We start from the raw sequence: 12,986 nt of genomic DNA on the forward strand, positions 1-12,986 counted from the left end.
TGGTGCATTATCATGCTAGAAGTGTTCTCCAAAGTGTGGATAAACTGTGAAGGGTTTGAACTTGGTTAGCAAAAATGTTCAGATATGGTTTGTCGTTTAGATTTTTTAATATTAGGACCATAACGTGGGAAAGGAAAAGATTCAACCCATCACTTTGCTACTACTGCCTTGTACTACTGACACCAAACAGGATTGCTCCACGGATTCAAATTGCTTGCACTAAATTCTGTTGATTCCATCAGCATGATGTGAAAGGAATTTGTATTGCTCTTACCAAGCAACTTTTTCCCACTTCTCTACAATCCATTTTTGATCCTTGTATATCCACTGAAGCTGCACTATCTTGTTAGCACCTGACATTGTCTTTGGCTGTTGTAGGCCACTCAAGAGAAAATCCAGTAAGTGTTGCATTCTGTAATGTCATTCTGTCCGCTGATGTTAGATTCAGATGTGAATTTTCTGGTAGTGGCTTGTCTTTTTCCCTATAGCTTGTATAATTCTTGCCATTTTCCTTTGATTACTCTGATAAACAAGATGACTGACAGTATCACTGGTATTTTTTTTTTCAGAAACAGCTCAGTGGAAAACCCATGACAGTTGTTTGGGAGGTGCTAGACCTGCCACGCCTAATACCAATTATCTCGCTATACTCAGAAGTCATTAAGTTCACTTGTTTGGCTCATTTAGCACTCAGTTGAATAATAACTGATGCTAGTAACACTGGTCTGTCTGATTTATACCACGCACAGATATGACATGACATAGGACATTTTGGAATGCAGAAGTTGTGTTATGCTGAGCATGTTGTGCTTTATAAACTGGCAACACAGCATATGTGTGTGTGCTAAGTAAATACTGTATATATCAAATATATGGCTAAAGTATAGCCAGCCATCAGGGACACACCTATAATAATGGATAAGTGATAAACCTGAATGATATGTGTTTACTGACAATGTGACAGAAAAATGACAAAACTCATTTTACATTATCTTTGGATTTACAGTAATTGTAGTCTTTTGTTTTTTAATTAATCAAAACTTACTTAAACACTTAAACAATAGTGTAAAATAAATAAAGTGACAAGCTATCAGTGAGTTTGTACTTACTGTGTTAGTTTGAAGATCTTTATTTTGTGGTGGGGAGGTAGGGAAAGCAAGCTCTTTACACTGGCTTTGGAAATTTATAGAAATGCCTATAGCATATATAGCATTTTATGAATAATTCCTCATAAATTTTATTTTTTATCCCATGACTATCAATCTTTAAACATACAGTAGATCATATACAGACTTTTTTTTTAAAGGCTTCAATTTTAATAACTATATAAGCTCATCTTTTACTTGAATCTAAAAAAATGTAAGCAATTCCAAGTATGCTCCCATTGATTTATTTAAATCTGTATTAGAAAGATGAGAATGAAGGGAAATTATAATCCACTGGTTACCTGAATGGAAGGTGTAGATAATTTGAGCATTGGTTCCTTTATCTTTATCCAGGGCTTTCACTTGTAAAACTTCTGCACCTGTAGGAGCTAAATTAAACACACTCCCATCGTAAAGAGCGTTCGAAAAGACTGGTGCATGATCATTGCAGTCTTCAACATTCACAATAACTCGAACAAAATTCCTTTTGACAGGAATATCCTGATCTCTTACCTAAAAGAGGAGGAAAAAAAGTGTAAGATGAGAATGAAAAAAATAAATTAAAATTACTTTTTCTTATCTGGAAGCAGTACAGCATGGCATACTCGCTCTAGGATTTTTTTCAAATTGATATTGTAATCAGTGAGTCGATGTCCTGCACCCCAAAGACGAGGCTGAGTCTCAGTACTTTAGCAAAACCAGTTTTACTCCACTCGAAACAGGAACAGCAAGGTTATTTATTGTAGTGGGATCTACCATTCTACTATACACAGTGTCAGTGGCCACGTTATAATGTTCCCTGCATCACCCATTGAGCGACCGGTGCTTTGCACAAGGCAGCCATCAGCTTATAGTTGTTTCTGTGGTACTGTGAATCTGTGATTGTCTCAGTGACTGACAAGCAGCCTTCAACAGGCGTGGCAGTCGCACTTCTGAGTGTTGTCAGATTGGGGAGGGTCTCAAAAGTGGCAATCACGCTTCTGCATGTCATCTCGTTGGGGAAGGTCTCAAAGAGTTCAGGAGTCTCGCGTATTTCAAGCTAGGAATCTGGAGTTGTGAGGCAGTATCTGCCACTAAATAATGATAACAATAAAGTACAGATGTCTTTTTAATGTTCTGCACAAACTACTGGGAGCAAGCTCTAATATTACAATCCTTCCATTTGGGGTTTAGAGGTATACCAGTGCTATACCCAGTTTTTAAAATAGTACAATACCAGTGTTTCTTTAATTTTGGTACCAGTAGTAAATGATAGTTTTCAAGCAACTCACACTCTGTTGTTTAACAGTGCAATCGCTACTCCAAGTGAGACCCCCTCTAGCCCTTTGATTGTTAAAATGAATATACTTATTGTATGAAAGTTGAACAGACCACGGTCTTCAAGCATATACATTTATATAAATGTGCTGGAGAGGGCAAGGAGCGACAAGCCCCAGCTCCGGTTGATGATGTTTTCAATGCTTTTATGTATAATGCTATTGCTCTAACATGTTCTGCGGTCATGCACATTTGTCAGTGACAGTAAAACTACTGACTGGTATCTTTTGAAGGTTAATCTTCACAAATTTTGTAAATTGATGCAACTGATTCGATTTTATTGCAGTCCAATTTCAGTGACAATGAGCATCTTTGAAGCAGCAGTATAGCTGTTTGCTATTGCTTTTAGTGTCTCTTTTGCATATCATTTTCTAACAGAATATAGCACTTTCACTTCCAAATGACCTAATCTATTCCTTTAACTAATTGTAAACTGATGGTTCAGTATATTATGAGAAACCAAATCTTCTATTCCCCTTTGCTATCTTTTATACATTGTGATCCCCTCCTAGCCATATTTAAAAATCCATCCATCATCCAACCCGCTATATCCTAACTACAGGGTCACCGGGGGTCTGCTGGAGCCAATCCCAGCCAACACAGGGTGCAAGGCAGGAAACAAACCCCAGGCAGGGTGCCAGCTCACCGCAGGGCACACACACACACCCACACACCAAGCACACACTAGGGACAATTTCAAATCGCCAATGTACCTAACCTGCATGTTTTTGGACTGTGGGAGGAAACCGTAGTACCCGGAGGAAACCCACACGGACACGGGGAGAACATGCAAACTCCCAGGAAGCGAACCCGGGTCTCCTAACTGCGAGGCAGGAGTGCTACCACTGCGCCACCGTTCCACCCATATTTAAACATGTACCACTTAAAAATAATGTTCCATGTAGTTATTTTTCTTTTTTTATAAAATATCTATTAATCCGTCCATTCAAACAAATACCAGTTTTCTATACCTGCCTTATCTTGATCAGAGTTTTAAGGCCGAACACATTAAATTAGGTCATTTTGTTTAAGTGTATTATACTTTAAGGTGGTAAACTAGCATTCATCTTGTACTGAATACTGATTTATAACAATATAACTTACCATTACAGTAAGAATATGCACCAGCTGTGCCTCATAATCCAGCTCTTCAATGAGAAATAGACTCCCACTGCTTGGGTCTAACTGAAAGTGTTTTAAGGAGGCTGCATTGACGCTGCTGTGAATGGTATAAATCAGCTTAGTACTTCCATCTTCATCCCTTGAACTGAGCTGTAAAATATCCTTCCAAGGTGAAGTGTCTTCAGGTACGCTCACCTCATATTGACTCTTAAGGAACTGAGGACGGTGTTCATTAATGTCCACTACGTGAATATAGGCCTGTGAAAACAAGAGTGATGTTTATTTTAAACATGACACAAGAAAATGAAACAAGTTGATTTAGGAGGCAGAAGATGTTTGTATCAATAAAATTGAAGATTACAGTTTTCAGGAGTGTAAAATGTAACGTGTAGGATAGCTTTCAAGCAATTCCCTTATGTTAATAAAGAAATTCTTCTTGCAGGTGAATTATGTAGCAGTTATTGTGAAATTATATGAGATGCTGAACTGCTCAAAACACTCATAAAGAAACAAATAATATTAGCAAATGTTCAGTGAAAGCTTGATACCTGGTTTGCCATCATGGACGGTGCATCCATAAGACCTTAGCTCATAATTTAAAAGGGATTGAGGTCCATCTTTACATAGAGATAAGTGCCAAACTACTCCTAGGTTACTGATGGCACAAAACACCTTCAAGACCTTTCGACTAGACTTCTGTTTATCTGCCATCCACACTGAGTTGACAACGTTATATGTGGGTCTTTTTGACTTTAAAATACTGCTTATGGTTTACAAAGCCTTAATAAATCTCGCTCCATCCTATATCTCGGAATGCCTCTCACCTTACACTCCAAATCGTAACCTTAGATTTTCAAATGAGCGTCTGCTTATAATTCCAAGAGCTAAACTTAAAAGAAGTGGTGAGGCAGCCTTCTGCTGTTATGCACCTAAAATCTGGAATAGCAGGGTAGTACAGTGGATCACTTTAAAAAACTGCTAAAAATCCATTACTTTAATATGGCTTTCTCATAGCTTCATTTTAGTGTAACTCTGATATTCTGAATTTGCATTTTATTATCTTTTTTTTTCATGGCTCCAAAATCCGTACTAACCCCTACTTTCTCTGCTGTTCTCTTTCCGGTTTTCTGTTTGATTAAAGTATGATTAAAGTATCACGCAGTCCCTACATTGATGGGTTGAAGGCTAGATGTACACATGACCGTCATCATCAAATTCTTTCACGTGAATCCTGAAAACCATGAGGACTGATTTAGATAATTTATGTTAGTTAGAATACCTAATGGCGGCTGGGGGGTCTCATGGCCTTGGAACCCCAGCAGATTTTGCTTTTTTTATCTCCAGCCCTCTCAAATCTTTTTTGTTTTTTTGTTTTTTCTGTCCTCCTTGGCCGTCGGACATAACTTTAATCTTTGTTGGTCAGTATTGCCTTTTAAATATATATATATATATATATATATATATATATATGGTTTCCTCCGGGTACTCCAGTTTCCTCCCACAGTCCAAAGACATGCAGGTTAGGTGCATTGGCCTAAATTGTCCCTAGTGTGTGCTTGTCGTGTATGTGCACCCTGCAGTTGGCTGATGCTCTGCCTGGGGCTTGTTTCCTGCGTTGCGCCCTGTATTGGCTGGAGTTGACTCCAGCAGACCCCTGTGACCCTGTAGTTAGGATATACTGTGTATATATATATATTCTTTTTTTCTTTTTCTCATCTTGTAAAGCACATCACTTGTATGAAAATATGCTATACAAATAAATGTTGTTATTGTTATGCCTGAGACTTGTAGTCACTCACTCATTGTTTTGCTTACAACCTATACACATCACATTACATTCATAGTGTAAGGGAAATTTCTAAACCATTCGATACTCTATAATTAGGCACATGTTTATTTTCTTCTCTCTTTTTCCTCAGATGAATCTTAGGGTTTATTTAAACTGAATTTAGAAGAGACTGCTTTATAATCTGATTGTGTGCTTAATGATTGATTGTTTTACTGTTTAGGATTGGTACATGTAAATCTTTATTATGGGTAAATATTCACATGCTTATTATAAATGATATAATATACCTTGGAAATTTTAGCATAATAAGCCCTTACAGTTGAGGTATTAAACATTTCTTGTGAAGTATTATTGTTAAGTAGCCTCTGATTAATGATATCATTTTATAAGAAAAATTACAGAAGAAGATACTATATGAAAGATTTCATATTTGTATTTGGTTCCCAATTTAAAGGCCTTCTAACTTACAGATTTGCTGTGTTTTATTGTGGCAGAATGACTTCCTAGGCAGGAACCCACCATGGACTGGGTGCTAAGCTAATGCACATTTATGCACACATCGTTGATAGTGGATAAATTAGCCTTAAGTAACTTGTTTTGTTTATGGAAGGAACCTGAGTGCTTAGAGAAGAGATGCAGGTAATGCAAAATAATAAATAAAGTAGAGTGTCAGGGTTAAGTTAATAAATCTGCTTTTATTTTATTAATTTAATGTATTTAGCATTATTTCAGTGACATCATTTTGTCATCAGCTTTGGTGTGTATTTCTTTATTGTAGTATTGATAGATAGGAACTAACACCTTTAGGTGAAATTAAAATAAATGACCAGGAGATTAAACATATTTAGGAAGAGCTGTAAGAAACACTGATGGTAGACTTACAAATGTCAAAATTCAGAAAAGATGATAAAAATAACAATCAAGAAAATCCAAAAATCATTAAGGAAAGTCATAATTAGAATACTGGCCCAATCTATAAGCCTTCCTGTAACACAATTGCTATTCTGAAGGTTTGCTTTTTAGAATGTTATACCTAAAACTGGGATGTCTAATGTGTTATGACACAGTCTTAAGTAGCACTAACACAATGATGTTCACCCATGTTACTGATATGCTATGGAAAATGGCAGCAAGAAAGTCTTAAATACTGCCACTGCCACTGTGACATTTCATGTAATGATGTCAGCCCATATTACTGTTATGCTACGTATAGTTGCAGTAAAAAATAGAAATAGAAAGACTGTAATGTAGACAGAAACAAGTATTGTATATACTCACGTTTAAGTTGGGGCTTAATTTTACCGTATAATTTCCGGTATTTTAAAATATTGGTCGTATAAGTCAAATGTGGAAAACTCACGCTGTTGGTCCAAGAGATTATAATATGCTAACAACCACCTTAGAGAGTAACCATGGAATACGCTGTCTTTTTTTTTCTATGCAGTTTGCCTACATGACCATATGGTAATACCCAAACTACTCTGAAGCGGCGTTTGCACTGTTTTGTGTTTTTTGTGTCTCACACCCTCATACACCCTTATCAACAGAGCATCTCTTATCTATGATGGAGTGCTCGATCAGAAGCAAATATAAAGCTGGTTTTAAATTAAAAGTCATTGAAGTGGCGAAAGAAATTGGTAACTGCGCTGCTGCAACAAAATTCAATGAGTCTGAGAAACTAGTGTGAGATTGGAAGAAGCAAGAAGATGTAAAAAAATATATATATATCTAAGCATCATATTTTTTAAAGGGTGTACAAGTCGGGGTCTGATTTTATGATTGATTTTTCAGGTTTCAAGACCTGAGTTATATGCGAGTACATACAGTAGATCAGTCAAAACCACAAAATCAAAAATCTATGTAATCACTGGTGGAGATTCTGCCAAGCTGAATGGCCTGTGGTTACTGTTGTACTCCTCTTCCTCCTTTGAAATCTTGCCTTGATGGGGTGTGAGGTTTAGGCTGAATTTCCCTCCTACGTTTTGTTCAGGATGTTTTCTTTTCAATTTTTTAATAGGGCTAATTTTGAAGGTGGATGGGGGAGGTGTATTATTTTTACTGTCATTACTGTCTTTACAATTGTTTTCATTCACTATTTATTTTACGTTTTTAAGAAACATGTTGGTTGTTATTATTTCTATTGCTCAATAACTTCAATAAATTTTGATCACAAAATTTTTTTTTGCTTAATCAAAATAATAGCGAGACTCACAAATCAAATGTGAGATATCGAAGCCTGAGTCAAAAACCAAAAATATCACAGAGTTATCAAAGAGTTTAGCAAGAGATTTGTTGAAAAAATTGTTTGTTATTTTCAGTCTCGGAGAGGAAAATATGTCAACGGACAACTGCTAAAACCTGTTTCATCGTTTGCAACCATTATACGACACATCAGCTGGGAGAGGCATCCTAATGATGGTAAGGCAGTGATTATAACACACAAAATGAATTATAATGGCTAAAATAAATCATGAAAAGATAGCCATGTATTATTTCTAAAAGCTAATGTTAGATATGGATTCCTTGACTCCAGAAGCCTTTAGAATGAAGCACATTATACCTACTATACATATCCATAATATTAAATGTGCCAAAAACTAATAAACATGGCAGTTCATAATAGTTACCAGCAATAGATGCTGTTCAAATCAAAACTGCTATGAGTATGAAACTATGGCTTAAAATGGTAGTGCTTATCAAAAAAAAATGGCATTGTAATATCTTTTAGAATGTAATGATAATTGAAATGCCCATATAATTTATTAAAAAATACATTTGTCAGAGAGGGAACTACAGATTCTGAAACAAAGATTCATCAAATAATGATATATCCATTTATCTTTTATGGGCACTTCATTTTGCTGGAATCGGCTCTGCCATTTTGTTTGGTTGCTGTAATAGTATGTTATTGCTAGGTGCATGATGCAGATGCCACGTTACCTATCACATTATGGTGGCCATGTTATAAAAGATGGCTGCATACATTACAACATTTCTAACTTCTTTTAAATATAAGTTACAACCTAGAAAGAAATCTTCATTTTTCAGCACTCTACCAATCACATAATAAAAATTATGACTTTGTTTTTTTTATTTCCTGATTAATAATTTGGTGAACCCCTTTAAAGTTGATGATCAAACTCTTTTTGACATTGGCTTACTTTTTCTAAAACACCTTTAACTTCCTCAAGTATAGTGGTCAATCAGGACTTCCATCGAAAATTACAGCAATCACAACAAGTAGTGTTTTGAGTTGAGCTTTTTATTCCTTTTTCCTGAGCCCTCCCTGAGGTATACATTTTTTTCAGTATTTTTTGAGGGGTTTGTATGTCCAGGGAAATAATTATCTTTATTTTCTGGAATAGAAGCTGTTCTCAATATTTGACTTTTATTTTGTTATATCTTTAGATGCCTCTGTGTTGTGAACTTCACGTTGGCCGTTTCAATGACATTGTATCCCAGGACGCATTGGGATGGCAGAGGAATGACTTCAAGTTCTTCTAGACTTTCAACATTAGCTTGCAACTCTCATTTTATGTATTTTGGTTTCTGATACTTGCGTGTTTCTTTCACCACAATATTTGATCTTGATTTTGCATTTCGATAATCTGTTTAGTCTTATGCTGACTTTATTCTTTCTCCTGTCCTCATTCTGTAAATTTCTTACTGTCCGCCTCCAGTACAGGTAGCAATTGAAGTCAAACACAGGCCTCTAAAGCTGTGATGTAGTAATGCCAACTAATTTACCATAATGCCATCCTAACTTTACATCACCCTCATTCTCATCACACAAATCAGCAAGCTCCCAGCAATTCGTCAAGGATCCAACAGTAAACAGAGTAAAATAAGCAATAGCATATTGATTAGTCTAGCATCTGTGGTTGGGATAGACCAGTGTGTAAATGAACAACTTAAATTCATGAGGTAGCACGTTAAGATTTCACTCTTTTTTCTTTGATCCAAATAGCTTCTGGCCCTCATTTTAAGGACACATATAGTAGTACAGTAGAGCACATGACATGTGCTATATAAAACAAAAACTGTTTGATATATGGTGTAGACCAGGGGTGTCCAACTCAGCTGCAGGTTTTCATTCTAACCCTTTTCCTAATCAGCAAGCAGTTTTCACTGTTAATTAACTTAATTTCCCTTCATTTCAATAGCCCTGTTATTAAGGATTCAGTCCTCTAAATTAATTTGTTTCTTCATTAAATGGCAGCCAAACAGAAATGAGATGTGAAACAAGCAAACAGATGACCAACTAAATTGGAACGTCAAACTCCAGTCAACTTCACTCCAACCAGTTTCTTAATGAGAAGCCAATTCTTGCTGTTAATGAAAGCCGATATTGAATATCATGACTTGTTGCTGCTCTCATTCTGCCATAGTAGAATGTTGATTTTCTGTTCCTTCTAAGACCATCGTCAAGATGTTTTGATGACCTGAGCAGACTAACATGCCCGAGACTTTCACCTTTCTGTATTTTCAGGTTAGCTGGTCATGTGGTAGCTTATTTCGTGTCTCATTATTGTTTGGCTGCTCATTACGGAAAAAGAAACAACTAAGGGATCTGAGTGATGTCAGTTAAAACTAAAGCAAAACAAGTTAATCAGCAGCAAAAACGACTCACTAATTAAGAAGATGGTTACAATGAAAACCTGCAGCCACTGCGGCCCACCAGGACCGGAGCTGGATACCCCTGGTGTAGACAAAAGACCTCGATATGCATTCGACTCTTTACTTAGAGAGTAACACATTTTGTAATATGACATCATTAATTTTTACTAACCTGAGTGAAAATAGACTTGGTTCCATCAGTGACAGATACAGTGAGATTGTAGTTTGACCGCTGTCTTGCATCAAGGCGCTTTGCGATGACAATGCTCCCACTGTTCTTCTCAATGTCAAACTCCTGCAGGCTGTCACCATCTAGAAAAAGAGACATCTGGTTAAGCTTAATCTCGGTGCGTGAAGCGTCACCCCACCCTTTCTAAAGCTATAGCAGAGCAGCAGCAGATTTATCATCATGCCTTTTGATTTTGAAGAGAGTGAATGGAGTTCATGAAATGCTATGGCAGCTGTGCTCACCTCACAAACAAAATCAGTAACAAGAATATATTTACATTTCAGGAAGTTTAAGACAGCTCCTAATAGTCAGTAGTTATATTTCTCCATCCAGTTTCTGAACTTTCTTTTCTAGACACGGGGTCTCAGGGATCTGGTGGCTATCAAGTGAGGTGTATCCTTTTCTACTTAATTTAGATATAGGCAATTGCACATTCGATCACATTTAAGGTTCTAGCAGAATTAAAACAATCAAAAATAATTTAACTAAAATAAGAAGAAGGTCGAAATAATAGGTGATAGGGTGGATCAGTTGTTCTTAGTGCTACCTTAAAGCTCCAGAGTTATGAATTCAAATCCCAACATTCACTGTGTGGAGTTTGAATGTTCTACCTATTTTTCTTTTTCCTCTCACATCCCAAAGATGGATGTTGTATTAATGGTACCTCTAAATTGACTCTGGTGCAAATTTGAGGGTTTGCGTGGTGATTGTGCCTTGTGATAGATTGGTGTCCCATATAGTAATGGGTCCAGCTTTGAGTTCAGTGCTGGCCAGTTGGGCATTGACTCTTGACAATTCTGACAAGGATTAGTGGGCTTGAAAATTAATGGATAAAAATGTGTGCTCATTCTCCAAGCTGATTATGCCAGTCTGAGGGCAATGGTCATCAAATATAATATCAGCAGCAATGGATCTGCAGTTAGTACAGTCCACAAAAAAACTATCTGGGTCCCTTTATCATCAGCATTGTGATATAGCAGATAGTCAAAATGTTTTTAAGGAAACCTATAAGACTAGAAGGAGAATCTGTTAACTCCAAAGGAACGTTCGGTAAAATATACAGTAGATGAGAACAGTGCATTCATACACATCCAGAGTAAAACCTTGTTAGAGAATGTATGAAGGATGTTCAAAAAGTTTCCTCACTTTTATATTTTCGTTGGAAATGGTGAAGGCGGGAGGAGTAGTAATTAGGCATTAAAAAGTTGTTAGGATGCTGGGAAAATTGCATCACAAAGGAAGGCAACTATGTAGAAAAGTGATTTAATTTGTTTTTGAAATTCTTAATAAATAGAGTTAAAAAAGGCGCGGAAACTTTTTGAATTTCCCTCATATGAAAAGCCAATAAATGGTCCTGCATTTGGTTTGTAATGGACACAGATCTACATAACAAAAGCAAAAAACAAAGTGGACAATGACTTATACACAGTTTCTCATGTTATCCACCTGGAAGTGATTCTTTCACAGCTGAACTGCTGAACACCTTCACAATTCAGTTTTGACACATTTACAACAGCAGTGCAATGTCAACATGATTCTGACATATCAGGTCATTAATGCTTTTGTTAGTTTGAAAAGCTGTTTTCCATTTCCTATTGATACAGAGATGTGGGTGGTGAGTAAAGTAAGAGGAATGTTAAAAGGATTCTGTCAATTGCTGCTTTTTTTGTTGTGTGATCAGAAAGGTCATTGAGAAAATGTATAATGCTAGAGTGTGTGGTTTACATGTATCAGTGGGGTGCAGAAACCCAGATGCACACATACAGGTGAAACTGTGGAAGGAAGCCTTCAACTAAAGTGATGAAAAACATTGCCCTAGATATGCTAATGAAATTCACAAGGTCACACCAAAAGAGCACAGTGCTTGGTAATGAGCCACACAAAAACAGAATACTTTGAGGGGAAACATTTGGCTGCCATGTAATCTGAACAGACTTTTCTCCCAGTCAGGGACAATGTCACGGCTCTCCTCCCAGATGGTGTTTATTAACAGATCCAAAATTTGATTTAACAACTCGCCACGTTTATATAAAATAGTGAAAAAAGCAACACCAATTAAAATATATTAAAGAATGTGAAGCACAGTCTAGCATTAATGGGGTCAGTTCTCATTTTCATTAAAACAATCGATTCACATATTGAAAATAGAATAATGTATGGTTTGCAAATCAGATGTGACTTTTTAATGCGGAAGAATAATGATGCTATCCAAAAGGGAATGATGTTGTGTGGTGTAAACAAAACGAAAAGACCTTCAGCAGCAAGAACAAAAGACTTTTGTCAAAAAATAAATATATTTACAATATACTCAAGATAGCAGTTAACCAATTTCTTGGTCAATCGCCAGAGCTGTCACAGTGTCTATGAAATCACAAAGAGGTTTTTATTATAGATTCAGCATACATACTTCCAGTTACCAACTGCATTCTCCAAATTATTATAAAATACTTGTCCAACAAAAATTAGCTTACAAAATTAAATCTTACCAGTGGCTCATTCATAACAGATCATTTTAGACATATACTGTAAGTCAATATAACATTATGTCTTTGAACTTAGGAAGGAAACTGGAATCCATGAAAGAACCCAAATAAATGTGGGGTGTAATGTGCCAGTGCATGGGAAGCAGCTTAAGGACTCTGGTGATGGTAATTACCCTCCAAACCAGGAGCTGGTGCTGTGGACTGACAGCCACTCCACCTCGGATGTCAGTTCTGCATTCTGCCCATACGAGGTGTGATCAAAAAAAGAAACGTTTATTGCAGTA

General features: G+C 36.5%; 1 protein-coding gene across 2 annotated transcripts in view; it reads right to left on the reverse strand.

The window, feature by feature from the left end:
• The window catches only part of fat2 (FAT atypical cadherin 2), a 183,669-nt gene that overhangs the window by 87,334 nt on the left and 83,349 nt on the right, over positions 1-12,986 (reverse strand). For both annotated transcript variants that reach the window (XM_039773858.1, XM_039773859.1), the window contains exons 7-9: positions 10,163-10,302; positions 3,567-3,842; positions 1,448-1,658 (exon numbers count right to left, since the gene is read on the reverse strand). In XM_039773858.1, coding sequence (XP_039629792.1) covers positions 1,448-1,658; positions 3,567-3,842; positions 10,163-10,302 — 627 coding nt within the window. The remainder of the gene's footprint in view (positions 1-1,447; positions 1,659-3,566; positions 3,843-10,162; positions 10,303-12,986) is intronic.

This window comes from Polypterus senegalus, chromosome 13 (genome assembly GCF_016835505.1).
Source record: "Polypterus senegalus isolate Bchr_013 chromosome 13, ASM1683550v1, whole genome shotgun sequence".
In the NCBI taxonomy this organism is placed as follows: domain Eukaryota; kingdom Metazoa; phylum Chordata; class Cladistia; order Polypteriformes; family Polypteridae; genus Polypterus; species Polypterus senegalus.